Source organism: Panthera onca, chromosome X, assembly GCF_046562875.1.
Source record: "Panthera onca isolate mPanOnc1 chromosome X, mPanOnc1 haplotype 2, whole genome shotgun sequence".
NCBI classification, from domain to species: Eukaryota; Metazoa; Chordata; class Mammalia; order Carnivora; family Felidae; genus Panthera; species Panthera onca.
In genome coordinates, this window is record NC_138357.1 from 120375903 (window position 1) to 120394892 (window position 18990).

General features: G+C 46.1%; 1 protein-coding gene across 6 annotated transcripts in view; it reads right to left on the minus strand.

Annotated features, from left to right (window-relative positions):
• Positions 1 to 18990, minus strand: part of FRMPD4 (FERM and PDZ domain containing 4) — a 683266-nt gene that overhangs the window by 65677 nt on the left and 598599 nt on the right. For all 6 annotated transcript variants that reach the window (XM_081793716.1, XM_081793714.1, XM_081793715.1 and 3 more), the window contains one exon: positions 17507 to 17609. In XM_081793716.1, the coding sequence (XP_081649842.1) occupies positions 17507 to 17609 (103 nt within the window). The remainder of the gene's footprint in view (positions 1 to 17506; positions 17610 to 18990) is intronic.

An 18990-nucleotide genomic window follows, 5' to 3' on the forward strand; every position in this document is an offset into this window, starting at 1 on the left:
AGCCAAAAACCCATGACAACACCCCAGCAAAACTAGGTGTGAGATATCGCCATGGATGCCCAAATCAAACCAATGGTGTCTGTGTGGGAGGAACTGGAGGGATGACAAAGGGGCCTCGGTAGGCTCAGAGACCAGAAAAACCTTGGAATTGCCTACAGGTCCTCCCAAGAAGTGAGAGATGCCCATCCAGGGAGCACACGCCAGAGACGTGTCTACAGAGCAGTGGGGCACAAGCTCATGATCCCTGTACAACTACCACTCTGATGCTGGGTGACAGGGAGCCCCTGTGTTGGCTCTATTCTACGAGGTGGATATCTAATACATCTATCTAAAAATGAGGAGAGAAAAAGGAAAGGTGACAGAGAGCAGAGGTAGGCAGACGCAGGCCTTCTGAGTATTAACGTGGATTGTGAGTATAAAGATATTAGTTCAAGTTAAATGTTCAAGGAGATGGCAAGAAGGGCAAAGATGAGGTTATTAGCTAATTGAAAAAATGTTGAGAGTAGGACACCAAAAGATAACCAACAAATAAAAAATGGTGGGGGTGTGCTTGTGGCGGGGAGACTAGGTCATTACGTAAAGGCATCGGTCTAACGACAACCACCTGAATAAAAATACACGTCTTCCTAATTATGATGAGTCACCAACAAACAGACACGTGTGTGTGTAAAAAACATGATGACATGAGGTATTGATCGCTAGGATATATAGTTAAGTGAAAAAAGTATGTCTAGTTTACTATTATTTCTAAGAATGGAGAGAAATTGGGAGCATGTGCTCATATTAAACAGTGGAAGAATGAACCACAACCTAAAATAAAAAAAATAAGCGTTACATATATATGGGAGGAAATAGGGAAGGAGAGGACATGGACAGAATTTACACTTCCCTGGACATACATTTTGTAGCTTTGGCTTGGAAATCATGAAAACAGACATAATTATAAAACACAGCTAAATAAAATCCCTAAATATTGCTTGTAAAATGAAATAAAGAGCCCGTGTATCCTGTTGGACGCATGGTTATAGCCGCACATAATTAGAGGCAGAGTGACAAAGAGAGGAACTGTCCCAAGTGGTTTTAAAACAGTATTTTGAGCATCCTTGTGAGATAGGACAAAAAGACAAATAGAATGGCGACAAAAATATCTTCAAATTCGAGTCGGGTAATCAGGTTATTTGTGGCAGCATTGTTATTCTGAGGCTGGAATGTGTGTGGTGTGGGATAAAGCTGAGAAATCATGATAGGGTCACTGAGAACTGGGATTTAGTTTGAGAAAAAGGAGATAAAGATTATAGATGGGATTAGATAAAACCTTTTTGTCCTGGGGCACCTGGGTGGCTCAGTCCACTGAGCATCTGATTCTTGATTTCAGTTCCAGTCCTGCTCCCACATGTCTGTGGGTTCAAGCCCTGCGTCAGGCTCTGTGCTGATAATACGGAGCCTGCTTGCAATTCTCCTTCTCTCTCTGCCCCTCCCCTGCTTGTGCTCTCTCTCTCTCTCTCTCTCTCAAAAATAAACATTTAAAAAAATTGGGGGTGGGGAGAAATGACAGTGAAACAACTCGTTTTGAAAACTGGTAAATAAAGTGGCAAATGAAGGGACAGAATTAAACATGTACCCTGCCTTTTATCTGAATTGTTCACCAGGGTAACCAAATATTTTCTCTTTTAAGTTATCCTGATAATGGGGCACCTGGGTGGCTCAGTCAGTTGAGCCTCCGACTCTTGATTTCGGCTCAGGTCATGGTCTCCTGGTTCATGGGATGCAGCCTCATGTGGGGGGTCTGCGTTGGCAGTGTGGAGCCTGGTTGGGATTCTCTCTCCTCCTCCCTCTGGCCCTTCCCTGCTCATGCTCTCTGTGTCTCTCTCAAAATAAATAAACATAAAAAAAAAACATATACCATAACAAGAAATTATGCTATGAGACACCATGGAAGAAATAGGAATACTGTGAATATTTGATTATATTGTATACTGTTAGGTGCGATAATGCTATTATGGGTTTTTAATTTTTTTAATGTTTATTTATTTATTTTGAGAGAGAGAGAGTGCACCCAAGCAGGGGAGGGAGAGAGAGAGAGAGAGAGAGAGAGAGAGAGAGAGAGAATCCTAAGCAGGTTCAGGGCTGTTGGCACAGAGACTGACGAGGGGCTCTATCTCATGAACCATGAGATCATGACCTGAACCAAAAACAAGACTCAAGACGCTTAACTGACTGAGCCACCCTGGTGCCCCTGGGTTTGTAATTTTTATAAAGAATGCTGATATCTTAGAGATACATATTGAATTATTATAGACGGAATGGAATATGTGGGGTTTGCTTCAATATCATGAAAGAGTAAGGGGGGTGTCTTGGGGTATGGATGATTGGCCATGAGTTGATGACTGTTGAAGCTGGGTGATGGGAGCATGGGTTGACTATACTTTTCTCTACACTTATGATCCTTTTCAAGGTTTTCCATAAGCAAACATTTCCAAAACAACCTGCAGCCACAAGCGACCAGTAATAATGGCAGGTGTTTCCTTTGCTTGACCAGGATCCGGTCCATTCTTTTAGCAATGGCCCCCAGATTTCCTTTGCAGAACCCACCTCTCCAACTCTTAGATTCTAAAAATGCCCCCCCCCCCCCCTGCTCTGCACAGGAGGCAGAGTCTACTCCCTTAGTGCCAGTGATTTATTTAGGGGTAGACAGTCACCTTAGTGGACAAGTAAAAGCTCTGTCTGGGACGTTGGGTTCATTTTTGTGGGAAATGGTGGTCTTTCACCCCTCTGAGCTATTGAGTTGGTGGCATGCAAACCTAGAGCTCTGATTTAGCCTTATTACTGGGAGAGAGCTCTCCTAAAGAAGCCCACACGGGAAAGTGGGCCAAGGCAAGAGATGGGGGGCAAAGGATTCGTGGTACCATCGGGTTTCAGCAGCTGCCTCCCCGTATGCCTGGCCAGCTCCACTGTAGGTCCGTTTGACTTCCATCAGCCAGTAGATTCACTTTCTCACTTAAGCCAGTTTGAACTATGTTTCACTTCTACCTGAAAGGCTCTTCGTAATCACAGCTGTGCTACTTATAAGACAAACTGTATATTCGTGAGCCCAAGGAAAGGGGCTTCATGGAGAAAAGAAAACAAATTACAGAGGAAACGCACTTTTAGGGGCCTCCCACGCATCGTATTACTTTGCAAAATAATGGAAACTGGTACCTCGCTGTGTTTAAGAAACATAATATATGCAGGAAATTAAAGGGTGAGAAATGTGCGTGAGGTTTTTTTCGAAATTTTCACACTTTTGGAATCTTTCCGCAAGCTTGGTATTTTTTATTTATTTATTTTTTATTATAAATCCCGAGAGAGGTTTCCTTTGTTCCTGTGTTTGGCTATTCAGTTTTGAAATTACCAAGCTCCAAGTCACCCAGATACCCTGAAGTGCTCTATGAGAAAGAACATTCCCTATGTGATTTCCGGGAATTCAAAGTGAGCTGATACTGTTGATTGGGTTCGATAAAGAACAGTCTGTTCCACCTCTAATATACTTGATTTAACATTAAATATAAATGAAAACACCCTGGGGCAGAGTTTCAGAGCGGGTGATGAAAATTCAGCTTTGACATGCTTCTTGTAAAAACCCAAGAATGCTCAGTCCACAGAGCAATCCCATTTATTAGACACAGAGATGTAGACTCTTTTGTGCATAAAAATATAAATAGACGTCACCACGGAGGTAAAAGGAAAAGAAAGATGTTTAATAGTGATAAGTTCTCATATGGGGGGAAACTAACAAATCTTTTGTTTGCTGGATCCTTTATTATTTGATCTAGAATCAGCAATGAATTTTGCCTTGGTTGTTTACATGGGAAATACTCAGAATACAAAAAGGCAAAGGTGTTGAAATAGAAGTGGAATCTTGTTTAGAATAATAATAAATTACACCTTCTTCTGTCTAAATGCCAAGATCCGCATTTTTTTTTTTTTTGTACTTGCCTGTCCAAACAGAAGTAACTCACAGAGTAAACGAGTTCCTATTTCATCTTTTAAGTTGTAATCAAATGGCTTATTAACTGCTTTTTAATGACTACTACGTTGTGGAATATAATTTGGTACGCTTAGTAAAGACTGATTTATAATATACAGGATACTAATATGCAAAAATGATGAAATAAAAGCTGATTTGATAGGCTCATATGTTTGCATGTGGAATCAAAAATTATTTCCGAGTGGGCAAATGGTGTCAAAGACAGTCTCCGTTTTCCGTGGGTATGCATGTGGTCCAACATAAAAAAGAGACTAGGTAGTGTGTACAAAATGGTAACCCCCTAACACCAGTTCTAAAAAACATCCTTTTGAAAAATATTTCTGGGGCACCTGAGTGGCTCAGGAGGTTAAGTGTCCGACTTCGGCTTGGGTCATGGTCTCATGGTGTGTGGGTTTGAGCCCCACGTCGGGCTCTGTGCTCTACGTGGGGAGCCTGCTTGGGATTCTCTCTCTCTCCTTCTCCCCCACTCATGTGAGTGTGCGCTCCTCCCTCTCTCTCTCTCAAAAAATAAACTTTAAAAGATAAAAAAAAAATTAAAAAATAATTCCTACCCAGTGACCTGGCGGGAAACATATTCTCAGTTGTGTCCTGGGAGAGTTGCCGTCTTGTTCAGGTCATGCAAGGGTCCTGGGGATGTGACTCAGGCACCAAGGGACAACATGGAGTAACAGAGAGTACATATCATAGATGGACACTGGACTGACTTCCTGGCTTCCTCAAGTATGGCTAAGTGACCTTGAGCAAATTCCGGAACTCACTAGCGAAGCTTGGAGCCCAGCATACAGTCAGCATGTGTTTAACCGTGTTTGTTTGTTTGTTTTTTTAACTGTAAATGACTCTCCTTCCTCCTGATCACAGAGGTGTGGGCTCAAAAAATGGTGCTTGCTTTGTTTGCTCGAAAAAACACAGTAGCAAAAGAGTGGCAAGGGAGGACAAAATCTCTGCCTGCATCGTACTTGTTCAAAGAATCTTTTTCTGCCGGAGATTTATAAGCCAATACATTTTTATAGATCCTATTTATAACTAAAATTCACTGTCTTACCATTTAGTTTATGAACACGGGGTCTCTGCTACCATACCATCTGGACTCCCAGCAGGGAGAGGGTGGCTCTTGGTAATTGCTGCCTCCCTGCTCCCTGCTCTGTTGCTTGGGAACGGGACAGGACTTGCCTCATTACCTCCCCTCTTCTCTTCTCAACCATTTCACGGATATTTCACCATCTTTGGACATTCCCACTCGCCGGGGAATCGTTCATTTGCAGGGATTTGAAACTGCACCCTCTGAGAAGAAGGTGAGTTGGGTCGACTACCGATCATAGTACGCTTAAGGCGAGACTTCATAACTGTCATCTCCAGTGGTCCTCAATGGGGTGAGAACATCCCCAAGTGTTGGGGAGCACCACTAGGATTTAGCAGATGGGGCCACAGATGTTAAGTTTCCTTCCATTCAAGGACAGACCTGCGTGGTGAAGAATGGCCTCCCACAAAACACCCATCATCTTCCATCACAAACTTCTGGGGGATGGGGACTCTAAAGCTGTTACCCGCCCCGACTGACAGCTGGTTGAGAGCTGCCTGTTTCACGCCACTACATTCTGCAAAGCCACGCCAAGGGGGCACATGGAGATCCCATAGCTAGGAGGCCGACTCAGTTAGGAAGGGAGGAGGCTGGTCTGCAAGTTCACATGTAAACAATGCAGAGAAGGCATAAATACAACCTTTAGAGCCCCCCGCTGCTTTTCTTCGAGAAAAGATAAGTTTAAACTACACCAGAGGTCACCTTCAGCGTGGGCATAAGTATAACTCTGGTTATGCTGGGTACGAGACCTGACGCTGCAGAAAGGGGCAGTTGAATTTCAGAACGGTAACTGAAACCACTCCCTAGATGCCTCATTTCAAATCTACGAGCAGAGTCTAAGGTGGTGTGAGGCGGTTGAGAAGAAAGAATGCAGCCAGTAAAAGTGAGGCAGATAGAGATAAGACCGTGAGCCATGCTGGTGAAGTGGTGGAGACGTTTGGAACACAGGTGGCAAGACTAAAACCAACACATATGTGAAAGCAGGGGACAAACAATGCACCTGCTTCCGGCGCCACTGCTGAAAAGGTTATCGGCTTGTTTAGGTTTGATGAAAAGACTAATGAGACAAATTGCACGTAATCTTTTAAAAGGCAGGTCTGTGTTACGCTCGCTTTTAGAGGTATTCCTAAAAAAAAAAATAAAAAAAAATAAAAAAAAATAAAAAAATCTCTTTTCAGTTTTTCGTTGAGCACTGCACCAGGCAGGAAGGCTAGCGTGACACATAAAATCGCGTCTGTGCAGAAAGTGGCTCTGGGCTCTGCATGCCCTCTCCCGCCACCGATCAGGCTCCCGGACGGCACAGAGCTTCCTGTGCAGGTAGGGTCATCCATGTGGCTGGCTTCTTGCCAAAGGAAGGAGACTGGAAGTGCCGTTTCGGCCCCACCCCCGCCCCTTCCGGGCCTGGCCCAGGCAACCCTTCCAACGTGCCCTTCCAAGCTCTTCCCCTTCTGCAGTCTGACAAGGACAAACCGGAAGCCGTGTGCTGAAGATGGCCAGTCACAAAACAGGTAGGGTCTGGGTTGTGTCCCTGGACTCTCCGCTGAAGGAGAGCGGTCCGCCCCATCAGGAACACTCATTATGAACCTTATGTGATTGACAAATTCCTATTGTGACTGAAGCACTGTAGAGTCTGGGGTTTGTCACAGCAGCTAGTGTTATCCTAATCCTGGTCTTTGTCACTAAGGAACACACATTTGTGGGGCGCCTGGGTGGCTCCAGTCGGTTAAGCATCAGGCTCTTGATTTTGGCCCGGGTCATGATCTCGCGGTTCATGAGTTCAAGCCCTGCGTCAGGCTTTGAGCGGATAGTGCAGAGCCTGCTTGGGATCATCTCTCTCTCTCTTTCCCTGCCCTCTCTCTCTCAAAACAAAACAAAACAAAACAAAACAAAAACACACACTTGTGACAAAGACGGACAAGTTCACAAACACAGATAACCTTGTGTGGTATAGATTATAATAAAGATGTATGTACATTTCAGCAGTTGAAGATACGGGAGTAATTAACTTTGGGGGCTGACTAGGGAGGATAAGTGAAAAGACTACAGAAGTCTGTGATGTTTACCTGTTTGCTTGTTTTCTTACTTTTCCCCCCATCTCTCCACTTTCCAAAAAGGATTTTAGGTGGCCAGGGAGTCCACAATATTTGCTTTGTTTATTATGATCCCTAGCAAACTGCCCCCCCCCCCCCCTCCAACCCTCTGTTTCACTGTCCTGTCCCTATTGCCCTCTTATCTTCAGAACTGGTCCCTTTACATTTTCATTGGTTTAAGCCAGGGGCCAGCAGACAACAGGCAGGCAGCGGGGGGGGGGGGGGGGCGCGCTAAATCTGGTCCCCCACTGTTTTTGTAAACAAAGTTTTATTGGAACACAGCCACACTCATTTGTTTACATATTATTTATGGCTGCTCACGTGCTACAACGGCAGAATCGGGTTGCTGTGACAGAGACCATATGGCCGGCAATGCCTAAAATATTTACAACCTGGTCCTTTGCAGAAAAAGTTTGCCGACTCCTGATTTAGGACGTTCCTAACCTAATCTTAACCTCAGCAAGGCACATGCCAATAGTCCCACAACCACCTCACACATAGGACACAACAGTTAAATCCCTCATGTTCTGGCCAGCACCTCATCCAACGCACGGCTGCACACCTGTGTGGATCCCCGAGTCAAGTTCACGATTATCACTGCTGGGTTCTAGAGCTCTGGGGGCCAGCCTTGGCAAACCAACTGACGGCCTTCTGGGTTTTTTCATCGTTCCTCAAGTTCTCTTTATCCTGAAAGACTAAATTCCTAGTTCTCTTCCTTGGAACTAAATTTCAGGTTCCTCTCCATGGTTTGGACGGAATATCTGGATGGTGCCCCACCCTCCTACTCTGCAACGTCAAGAGCATTAATGACAACATCTGACACAAAGACCTAACTGATTACAAGTCGCACAGCGTTCTCACATACATTCTCTCATTCTGGTTTATCTAATTCTTACAACAGATCTTCGTTTTATGGGTCAAGACACAGGATTACTATAAATTAAGCCCTTGTCCAACGTCAGACACAGCTAATCCATTTCAGAGGTGGCATTTGAAATCAAATTGCTCTGATTTCCATGCCACAACATGTCTTGTCATCAGGGAGCAGGATAATATTTTGGAATATTCACCGACATTCCCCTCTCATCTCCATGCCCTCCCCCCTCATTTCTTTGCCCATGTGGTCAGCCAGATCACACGCCCCTCATCAGTCCAGGACAGGGCTGCGACAGAAGTGGAAAGATATCTAGGCTCTAAGAACTGAAGATAAAAACTAAAGGCTGGGAAGGACATTCAGCAAATCAGAGGAAAGCTTCCTCCTCTCCGGCATGGACACTGGTCAGAGGGAGGGGGAACAGAGTGGATCTTAGGGTATGCAGAAAAGCACCAAATTGTGGGTGCCTATGCAAGAGCAGGCATCCTTCCCCTCCTTTCAAGAGCTTTTCCTCCAGGAAGATTCCACTGGGAACCTTCAAATAGTCTGGTGGAACTAAAGACTACAATGATCTGGGCTCTCTTTCGTAGTCAGAACTCTGGGAGGGGGGACCAGATCTTGGAGGAAAAGAGCCCCAGAGAGTAGTCCATGTCCCAGTTTGGCTCAGGAGGGGTAAGCGCACCCACGATGACGGAGAGGTGGCTAAGGAAGAGCCGACAGTGGTGAACAAGGGATGCCACGGCAGCTCCGCGCCTAGGTGACTGAGCAAAGGCAGACCAGCCGGGCACAAAGATATCCCAACAAGTTCTAGCGAAATGGATGATGCGGGCAGAGGGCACACGCTTCACCTCCCCCAGTGCCTCCTCCTGCTACAGCAATGCCCCCAGATGGAGACTCGGCACTGTGGCAAGGGAATGAACCGACCGGACGCTAGAGTGGGGATTTGGAATAAAATTCGGATTATTATATAATGGATAAATAACAATACACTTCTGGGGCTCAGTCAGTAGAGCACACAACTCTTGATCTTGGAGTTTTGAGTTTAAGCCCCTCGTTGGGCAGAGTGCTTACTTAAATTTTTTTTTTTTAACGTTTATTTATTATTGAAAGACAGAGAGAGACAGAGCACGAGCAGGGGAGGGGCAGAGAGAGAGGGAGACAGAGAATCCAAAGCAGGCTCCAGGCTCCGAGCTGTCAGCACAGAGCCCGACACGGGCTTAAACCCATGAACTCTGAGATCATGACCTGAGCTGAAGTCGGATGCTTAACTGACTGAGCCACCCAGGCGCCCCTAGATGCAGAACTTTTTAATGAAGAAAGGGTATGCTTGAGGAAATACCCTAGAATTAATGAATTGGTATGTGGCAAAACTCAAAATCTCCCCTAAGCCTTCTTTCTCCAGGGGAACTTGTCATTTTCCTGGATGAACATGACCAAGACTAAAAAGAAGATCTCCAGAGATGTTTAAATACTAGGATATTCATATATTAAAGAGTTATAACCGTTACAAACCGTGAGGTCATGATCTGAGCCGAAGTCGGATGCTCAACCGACTTAGCCACCCAGGCGCCCCAGGCATAGTGCTTACTTAAAAAAAAAAAAAAAAAATACACTTCTTGCACATCTGAGCATTGGGACAGAGACTCTTGCCCACCCGCTGGGTTGCCTGAAGAGATGGGCTCTGGTGCTGAGCGTTTGAGACCTTCTAGTAAAATCTCTAGGGAATGGGGCTTAGAGTTGGTCCTGGTCACGTTCTGACTGAAGGCTCACCAAGATTTTTGTTTGTTTGTTTGTTTGGTCTTTTCAGTACTTATATATGGAAAGTGTGTGGACTAATTTATAAACTTGTACTTCAAAAGGATTAACAGAACACAGCATAGGGCCAATAATCATCTTCTACCATTTTTTTTTTAACATTTGATTTTTGCCTTTTAAGTTTATTTATTTTGAGTGAGAGAGAGAGAGAGAGGCAGAGAGAGAAGGAGAAAGAGAATCTGTATTGTCAGTGAAGAGCCCAACGCGGGGCTCAAACCCACACACCGTGAGATCACGACCTGAGCCGAAATCAAGAGTTGGTTGCCATCCAGGTGCCCCTACCATTTTTTTCTTCATATAGATAAGATGTTAAGGTATTCAGTAGTGTCAACCATATGAGCTAATTGAGAACATGCCCTAGTTTCAAACTTTTTGTGACTCTCCAATCTTCGACGCTCATTTTCCACACACGAGTTGCACATGAGCATGTACGGTAATGGCAAGATGTGCCGAGAGAGTTGGCGGTGCTCGTTAACAAAATATAAGGGATGTTGAAATAATCTGAACGACACCATTTTTCTTCTTAATTTTCATTATCACCTTTATGAACTATGGACCCAAATCGCCTTTTCTACTTTGTCCTTATTAGAATGTTTTCGCACACGTTCCATTTTCTAGAACTGCTGACCTCTTTCTCCCCAGGCTCTGTAATTTGCAATTGTCAGAAAACGTATCAGGTAAGTCTACAAGGTGTGGTGTCAGCATACCAAGGGGCTGTTCTTTCGTGTTTTCACTGAAATTGCTTGCTGGTCTTTCCATAATAAGGCCTTATTGTATCATACATCATCATGCATATTTTATATGCCCGACGCTCCGTAGATGTTCTTGGCTTTGTTATTTTACTAAGCAGCATCGTGATGCATCTAAGCCCAGCCGAAATTAGACAGGAAGGTGACCCTCCTAATATATTCTTTTGCAGACACAGCGCCCCTGGAACATGATCTGATTTGACTTTCCATTATAATTCTGATGAGGAGAGAGACTGATAAGAAGACAGATGGGCTGAGATCTAATTTTTCGACAGGTCCCTTCTAAATGGTTTCTCTCGCCCTTATTAAGCTTGCCGGTCTTCCACGAATTACAACAGCCAGGTACTCCTGAGCACTTCCTGCTAAAATCAAAGTGAGTGCTCGGCCAACCTGGGACAGGAGACGAGCTCTTTGCGTACAGTCCCCAAACGGAGGGTGTGGGTGCTAAGATCCGGGTTCTAGAGGCCAAATATAGCTCTGCTGTCTGTTGGGCCTACGGAGTGAGGACTCGGTATGCCAGATAACCAGGCTGGTCCCCTCGGTACGAACAGGTCCAGGTAATTCATACTGGCTTCTTCCACCCCCCACTGTGCCCCTCCTTGCTCACCCTGAGCAAGTGCTTTAACTTCTTTAAGCCCCTTTCCCATTCTGTAATGGGGTACTATCAACACTCCTTGCTCACAGGGCTATCCTAAGCAGTACACGTGATGAGCAGGTTAGAAGCAGTCACTACAGGAGCCAGACTGGGTTTCACTCCACCCCTTACTAGCTGCGGGATGGTGGCACTTCCCTTAACCTTTCTGCACCTCAGTTTCCCCATCTGTAAATCAGAGGTAACCACTGTACCCATTAATCACTGTGAGGACTGAATGAGTTACTATACAAAATGTACACAGGACAGCGTATTGGAAGCGCCGTGTAGGTGTTGTCTGGTCTTCGTACGAAGGGATGAAAGGGTTTAGCATATAAGAAGGACTTAATACATATTAACTCTCATCATTAGTCGGGATGTGATTGATCATATTCTCTTTTTTCCTCCTGAATGTCAAAAACGTTACCCTTCGAAGCTATACACAGAGCTCTGGCTGTGACTGTGGGGGTGAGTTGGCTCATCCGTCTTGTTGAGAGGTACGTGTTCTAGGGAAGACATGAGTTGTGCTTTTGGGCATTCTGGTCATAATTATTGGAATAATCTTCCTGGCCATAGAAGGAAATATGTACAGGGGCGCCTGGGTGGCTCAGTCGGTTAAGCTTCCAACTTCGGCTCGGGCCATGATCTCGCAGTTCGTAGGTTCGAGCCCCGCGTCGGGCTCTGTGCTGACAGCTTGGAGCCTGGAGCCTGCTTCGGATTCTGTGTCTCCCTCTCTGTCTGCCCCCTCCCCCGCTTGCACTGTGTCTCTCTCTCTCTCAAAAAAAAAAAAAAACACACTAAAAAAAAAATTTTTTTTAGAAGGAAATTTGTACATTGCCTGGCGTGTTTTTACGTATTATAGTCACTTAGGGAAAAGGAATGCCACTAAAAATTAGTGTTTGTCCTTTGTGAATTAAAGTGATGGTTACTAATTTATCATCTAGTCTTATTCTTATTATACTTATTGGAAGAACCCTACTGCTCCGCAATCACAGAACATTAATATAGAAAGGGTGATGCGTCCCAGAGATGTGGACAATCTTCTCTAGATGTGGCTGTACCTAGAGCACAGCTCATTACATAGACCAGCAGGCATAATCAACCTGGGTGGTGACAGAAGACAGATGGAGGGATGGTGAGCTGCCCTGTCGCAGAGTTGGGAGAAGGGGAGCTAGTTTCCAGTTCAACCCTTGTGCCTTCTCATCACGGGCTGGGCAACCCTCAGCTTTCACTGCTATGCTGGAAGGGTGGGGAAGACTGAGCTGCTCGCATATCTGGCTCTTCACCGTTACCTTCAGACTTGGATAGAAACAAAAGGGACGGAAGGGAGCCAGCACGTTCAGATTCTGCTGCCAGGGCTCGAAGACTGGGATTGGCCTGCTGGGACTCCAGGAACATTCTGACTCTATGCGAAACTGCGTGCGCACGCGGATTCTCCTGGGTGGAGGAAGCAGAAGTCCATGCTTTTTATCCAATCTCGACTCACAAAAGACCAGTGCCTCCAGTCTAAAGCAAGCCAGCAGCTTTGTTGCCGCATTAGAGGGGCGGCTGCAGGACCAGATTTTGAGGTTGTGGTTTAGGATAGCCACATGAGCAATGTGTATCTTCGTAACTGCACGCTGGAAAGGAAGTGTCCATCAGGAGGCTCTGGGGGGTCAGGGGACAAAGGCGAGATCGATTTTACAGCCCTCTCTCCAGCCATAACCTGCCCTGCCACTCAGGGTCAACAGCCACCCTTTACAACTTCACTACATTCCTGCACATCCCCATCTGCCCTCACCAAACATTCCCACCGAACACTACCCTCCCCCGCAGCCTTGCAACACTCGTAAATACAGTGCCGTTAGTTAGAAGTCTCCTCCTTTAGTGCAGGAATCACGTCTTTGGTATTTATGCATCGCCAGTATCCTACATGACGTTTGATACCCAGCTAATGCTCAATAATTGTTTGCTGAAGTCAAATAAATTCAACTGGATTGGCTAGCCTTGAGGGATGGGGCACAATTCATAACGTCTACGAGCAATTATACTCCATAGATTTCAAAAATAAAATGTTGGGAACTCTTTTAAGTTAATTTGCCTAATTATGAAAAGCCAAGGGAAATTATCCTTGGATACTTCTAAAGAAGAAAGATATGGTAATTTGCAAAGGGCACGGATTCTTCAAAGATTTTGCTCCTCAACCACTCGAAAGTATGAGCGAGAGTTAACAACTTAGACAACTGTGAAATGAACAGAACTCGTCTAATTTCAGCACAGCAATTACAGCTTTTTGAGGCTACATGAAAAACCCCAAATGTGGTTACTATAGTAGTAAATTGGTCTCCGAGAAACTCTTTTATTTTCTCTAGAAAAATAAATAATTTGCTATCATAGAGCAACCAAATGATAAGAAAAAGAACACACAAAGAAATACAAAAGTATCTGGAAACAAAAAGTGATTCACGAGCAAATGCTGTACTGGGAGGGAAAAAAAAGAACAAAACAAGACTGAACCACTTACAGGAGTAAATGGATGCCAATTTTTAAAGAGCGAATTTTACAGGCTTATTAAAATGATGAGTGTTTTTCCGAATTTCCTTAGTGGCTAAGAAAATGGGATATTTTATTGAACAGAAAGGGAATTTATCTTGTGTAAGATACAGACATTAAAACACATATCGACTGAGAAGCCCAGAGACGATGTTACCCAAGCTACAGTTTTAGGTTAGTATGCATATGGCGGACAGACGACTGAGCTCATGGGAAGGCACAGGAACATCTTCTAATACATGAACTTTTTTCATTAGTGAGAAATGCATTATTTCCAAATTCTGGCTTAATGAGTTGGAAGGCATCGGCCACCAAAGGAACGCTACAACCAAGGGCGTTCCATCCCGGGGAACTGCACCGTGTTATCGCACTAGGCTTTCTTAGGTTAAAAGAAAGCACCTTGTTACTCTTCTAAAGATAAATGTATTGCGCTGAGATTAAAGGGAGCAGGCCTTTAGGACTATGTGATATGTCCACCAGCTCAATAGCGTCCAGGGCCTACGTGTTTTCCTCACTAGCAAAATCTTTTTGACTCTGAGAAATTCACCCAAGGGTTCGATGTGGGGGTCTTGTCTGTCTTGAGGAGGTCCACCATGACTAATTAGGGTAGTGAGGGCTGTGAGCCCCCTGTGGCTGGTGCCTAGCTCTGGGTCCTGCATGCACTGGGTGCCTAAAAAGGTTTGATAAATCAGTGAATGAAACCCCTCAGCTGACATTCATACTTGCAGGACACGAGCTGAAGGAAGGGCTGGGGGAAACCATCGAAGTCAATAGTCTTCACAGAGCGTTCTTCAGAGCCTGCCCGCTTACTCGACGCATTGTTACTGAGCGCCTCCTGTGAGCCCGGCCTGCGGCCGGGTCATGGGGACACGTGAGGGGACAACACAGACAAGGTCTCTTTTCTCATGGAACTTAGGTGGATCCTGATTCCACAACATCAGGCCACATTCCGGAATGAAACTGTGCTCTTCTCACATACTAGTGAGACACTTGCAAAGAGACACTCAGGCCCCATTCCAAAGTGAGCTGCGAACAAGTGCGACCCCCCAGAACTTTCTAGGAAGAGGCACAATGTGATCTGTTATTGCCAGCCAGCACCTCCCCTCCCCCCCCCTTCCCTCCTCCAGTCCACGTAAGAAATCTAGAACTTTGGCGTTGTCAGAGGGCCGAGATCCGGGCAGAGGGTACCTCCTGGCCTCTGTGATGGGGTCAAGCAGATCACCTGAACGGTAGCTGGTCTTGTCGGCGCCAGACCCCCATGCTCGGTACCATGCTCCCAGTATGCCCTACGAGTGGCTCCCAGGATGCCCTCCTTTCCCACCCCCAAAGAATTCATGCATGGACTTCACAGGACAGTGAGCTTTTACGGATGGATGACAGAAAGGGAGTCAATAGCCAATGCCAGTCAGAGGAGCAAAGGAGACCTCGGCTCTCCTATTGCCCTCCCGATCTCCAACCCGGAGGGTGGGCCTTGACACGTGACAGGAAGTTTTATGCACCCGAAGTACTTCATGATGTTTAAAAAGCATACATGCGTTCCATTTCAAATGGAACCTCTGCATCAAGTGTGTGGGAATGTTGCAGTAATCACCAAAGAAAATGCAATTAGTTCCTGCAGGATCTCCTAAAACAGGGGTTGACAAACCTTTCTTGTAAAGGGATAGATGGGTCTCTATCACGAGTGCTCGACTCTGCTGCCATAGGGAGACAAGACCTTTGGGCAACACGCACATGACCGGGTGTGGCTGTTTTCCAACAAAACGTTATTTGCGGACTCTGGAATTTGACTTTCACATGGTTGGCGTGTGTCACAAAATAGTCTCCCTTTTCCCCCCAACCATTTAAAAATGGTAAAAACCATTCTTAGCTCCTGGGCGGTGCAGAAACAGGTGGCAGGCTGGATGTGGAGTGTGAGCTGTCGTGCGTTTAGCCAACGAATATTCACCAAACCCTGTTGCCCATAAAGACCTACAGCGATTTTGTTTACGGAGAGGCCACTTCCTTCGTAATGTGTTAAAGCAGAGGGAAAAATGGGGGGGGGGGTTCTTTTTAGATGCCCCCCCCCCCCCCCGTAGGATTGCTAAGAAATGATCATGCTTTTAGACAGCTTTGGCTCTGTCTCTGTCCCACAGCAAGCAATTCAATCCAAGGAAACCCAAACACAGACATTTTCTTTCTTCTATGATCCTCTGGACACACAAATCAATAGAAATGATTACAGAGGCGTGTACCTAGGAGAAAACAAAATAACCGTGTGGCCTGCCATCGGGCCCAAACAAGGTACTCCGGATGCAAGGCTATAGGAGGCTCAGAGCCTGCTTGGATGAGGTCTGTCCCCGCCGACAGCCACAAGCATCTCAAGAAAGAAGTGACTCCAAATGGTAACACCGCACCTCCCTCCCCAGGGCTTGAAAGCACACAGTGACTCCTGAGTCATATATTTTTGCCCCATGGGAAAATCGGAGGTCTCATTCCCGATGCAGGGGGAGTCGGACACGAGCCTCAGGGCCCGGTGGAGGCACACCCCGGGGAGATGCGGACACCCCACCAAAGCACTCTGCCAGCCAGCTGCGAAGGCTCCAGTATAATAGGCCTACCCTACATGAGGGTGACCAGCCGTTTCCCAGGATGTGGGCCTTCCCGCCCTAAAACTGGAACCGTTGCTCACCTGAAAAATAAGCTTCCTCTATTTCTATTTCTCTGTCTTACCCTCCTCCCAGTTCTTCCAAGGATGCATGACCAGCCAGTGCTTTTCCACGAAGCAGAAGCCGAGCTAAGCTTGGGAAAGAAACTTTCTCCGGAAAACCCCAGAAACACTTCCATTTAATGCCATTTCGAAGTGCAGGGGTACTTTTTGTTATGAAAGAGCATAAATGTTAGAAGACCCCCTTCTCAGTTTAAAGTGTTGTGATAGCTTTAGCTTCTGCGTGAATTGTGCTTGAAAAAATCGATTTACAAAAGACGGGTGTCACATACCCATTATCCCTCTACACCCCCGGAACACAAGCGGATTCACTCATAAAATAGGCATGGCTTCATTTGGAAAACTTCTAATGACCCCTTTTTGCCCTGACTACACTGTGGGAGAGAAACTCCAGTGGGCTCTTAAGGAGATTCTGGACCAATACGGTAACATCACATAAAATATATTTTCTGGTGCCCCACTTAGAACATCACACAACAAATCGCTTCTATCCAGGATCAAGCTAAACCAATAAACCAAGCACATTTTTAAACTGTCGCAGCTTTGACCTAATTATCCTTTTCCTTCAGTTGATGATTTCACAATTCAGTAATGAATCACTCAGTCAAGTATGAAAACTCAGTGAACTATATGTTTGTGTATCCATGGGATTATATAAAATTACTCATCACTCATACTGAATTTGGGCATTGCATTTTTACCTCCTTGATTATGCAATAGCAACGCGTTAGTAGTTTGGGAAGGGGAACAAAGGCGACCTTTGGCTATAGTGATGGGAAAGGAGTCACCACGTTGTGTTAACAGTCAAGGTGCACGTGTTTTGTGTTTAGGGGGCATGGGTTTTTATGTTAGAGGTCAATGTCACCAGCATTTTCAAGGTGAACGCGCGGGCTTGCGTTTCTGCCCTAAAGTGGCTCGTGGGAAGCCCTTCCTCTGCTGGATGAGGTCTCAGGGCTGTGGAATAGCCTTCACAGCAGGACGGGGCCCCGGGGAGTGAGCCACGCACCTGACCAGGTCGATGACCCGCTCCCTCGGCGCAGCGCTGACGGGCTCATCATTAATCATTACAATCTGATCTCCCGGAATCAGCTTGCCTTCGGAGGGGCCACCTGGAGACAAATGAGAATGAAGTATAGGTGAGAAGACTGTCGCTCATCCATCCGTGTCCTCCGCTCCCCATCACGATTCACTGTAAGCACCTCGTGCTGTCCGCCGACACAAAACCCCACCGCACCCGCGTGTTCTCCACATGGGTCCTTCCCAGCCCTGGCTGCACATTGCAAAGAACTGGGGAGGGGCACCCAGCTGGCTGTGTGGGTAGAGCATGTGAATCTTGATCTCAGCATCATGAGTTCGAGCCCCAAGCTGGGAGTAGAGCTTACTTAAAAAAAAAAAAAAAGAATGAACTCAGGGGCTCTGGATAAGCTGCACTGGATAAGTCCAGGCTACACGCTGGCCAATTGAATCAGAATCTCCGGAGGTGAGACTTCGGCATCAGCATTTCTCCAGAACTTTTCCAGGCAAGTTTGAGACACGGCAGCCTAGCAGCTCCTCTCACACTTTAATGGGCACATGCACCCCCTGGGGACCTTACTGCCCTGCAGACTGACTCAGCAGATTTGGAGGTCTACTGAGGGTGAGGTCATACATTTTTCACAGGATCCCAAGGCCTGCTGATGCTGCTGGTCAACTGACCATACCTTGAGTATCGAAGCCCCTGGAAGAAGGTATTCCCCAAACGGGTGGCCAATCAGCACATCAGAGGGTGTTAGGAAAGACCGACAGGATTTGTCCTTATGTTCCATACTTTTGGGGAAGGTTTGAGAAGTGGGAGCATCTTAATCATTCTTGTCTAAGAGGTTGGGGGAAGAGGGGGACGCCTTGGTGGCTCAGTCGGTTGAGTGTCCGACTCTTGGTTTCGGCTCAGGTTATGATCTCACGATTCGTGGGATCAAGCCCCGCGTCGGGCTCTGTGCTAACAGCAGGGAGCCTGCTTGGGATTCTCTCTCTCCCCCTCTCTCTCTGCCTGCCCCCACTCGTGCACACACATGTTCTCTTCTCTCTCAAAATAAATCAATAAACATTAAACATAAATACGAAAATAAAAGGTCTGGGGAAGGAAGCAGAACTCAAGCTGGGATTCATAAGGAAACAGCAGACACTCGTATCAGCTTGGTGATGAGGGTGTTTGCTCATTTTTGTGGCTGGGACTGTGCCTGGGAGTGTGCGTCTGTGTTCACATGTGATGACAGAGGACTCTTGTTTCTGTCCTGATCCAGCATGGTCTTTTTCTCAGCAGATGTGGAGGAGTTTTTGCAAGGAGGTAGGGAACTAATATTTGCTGAGTACTTATTATGTACCAGGCTGCTTGGCCTTGAATCCCACGGACACTTGACTCCCTGTCAGATAATGAGATGCCCGAGGCTCACACAGGTTAAAGAACCCGATGAAAGAGTAGAACTGGGTCTCAGCTTAGGTCTGTGGACTCTT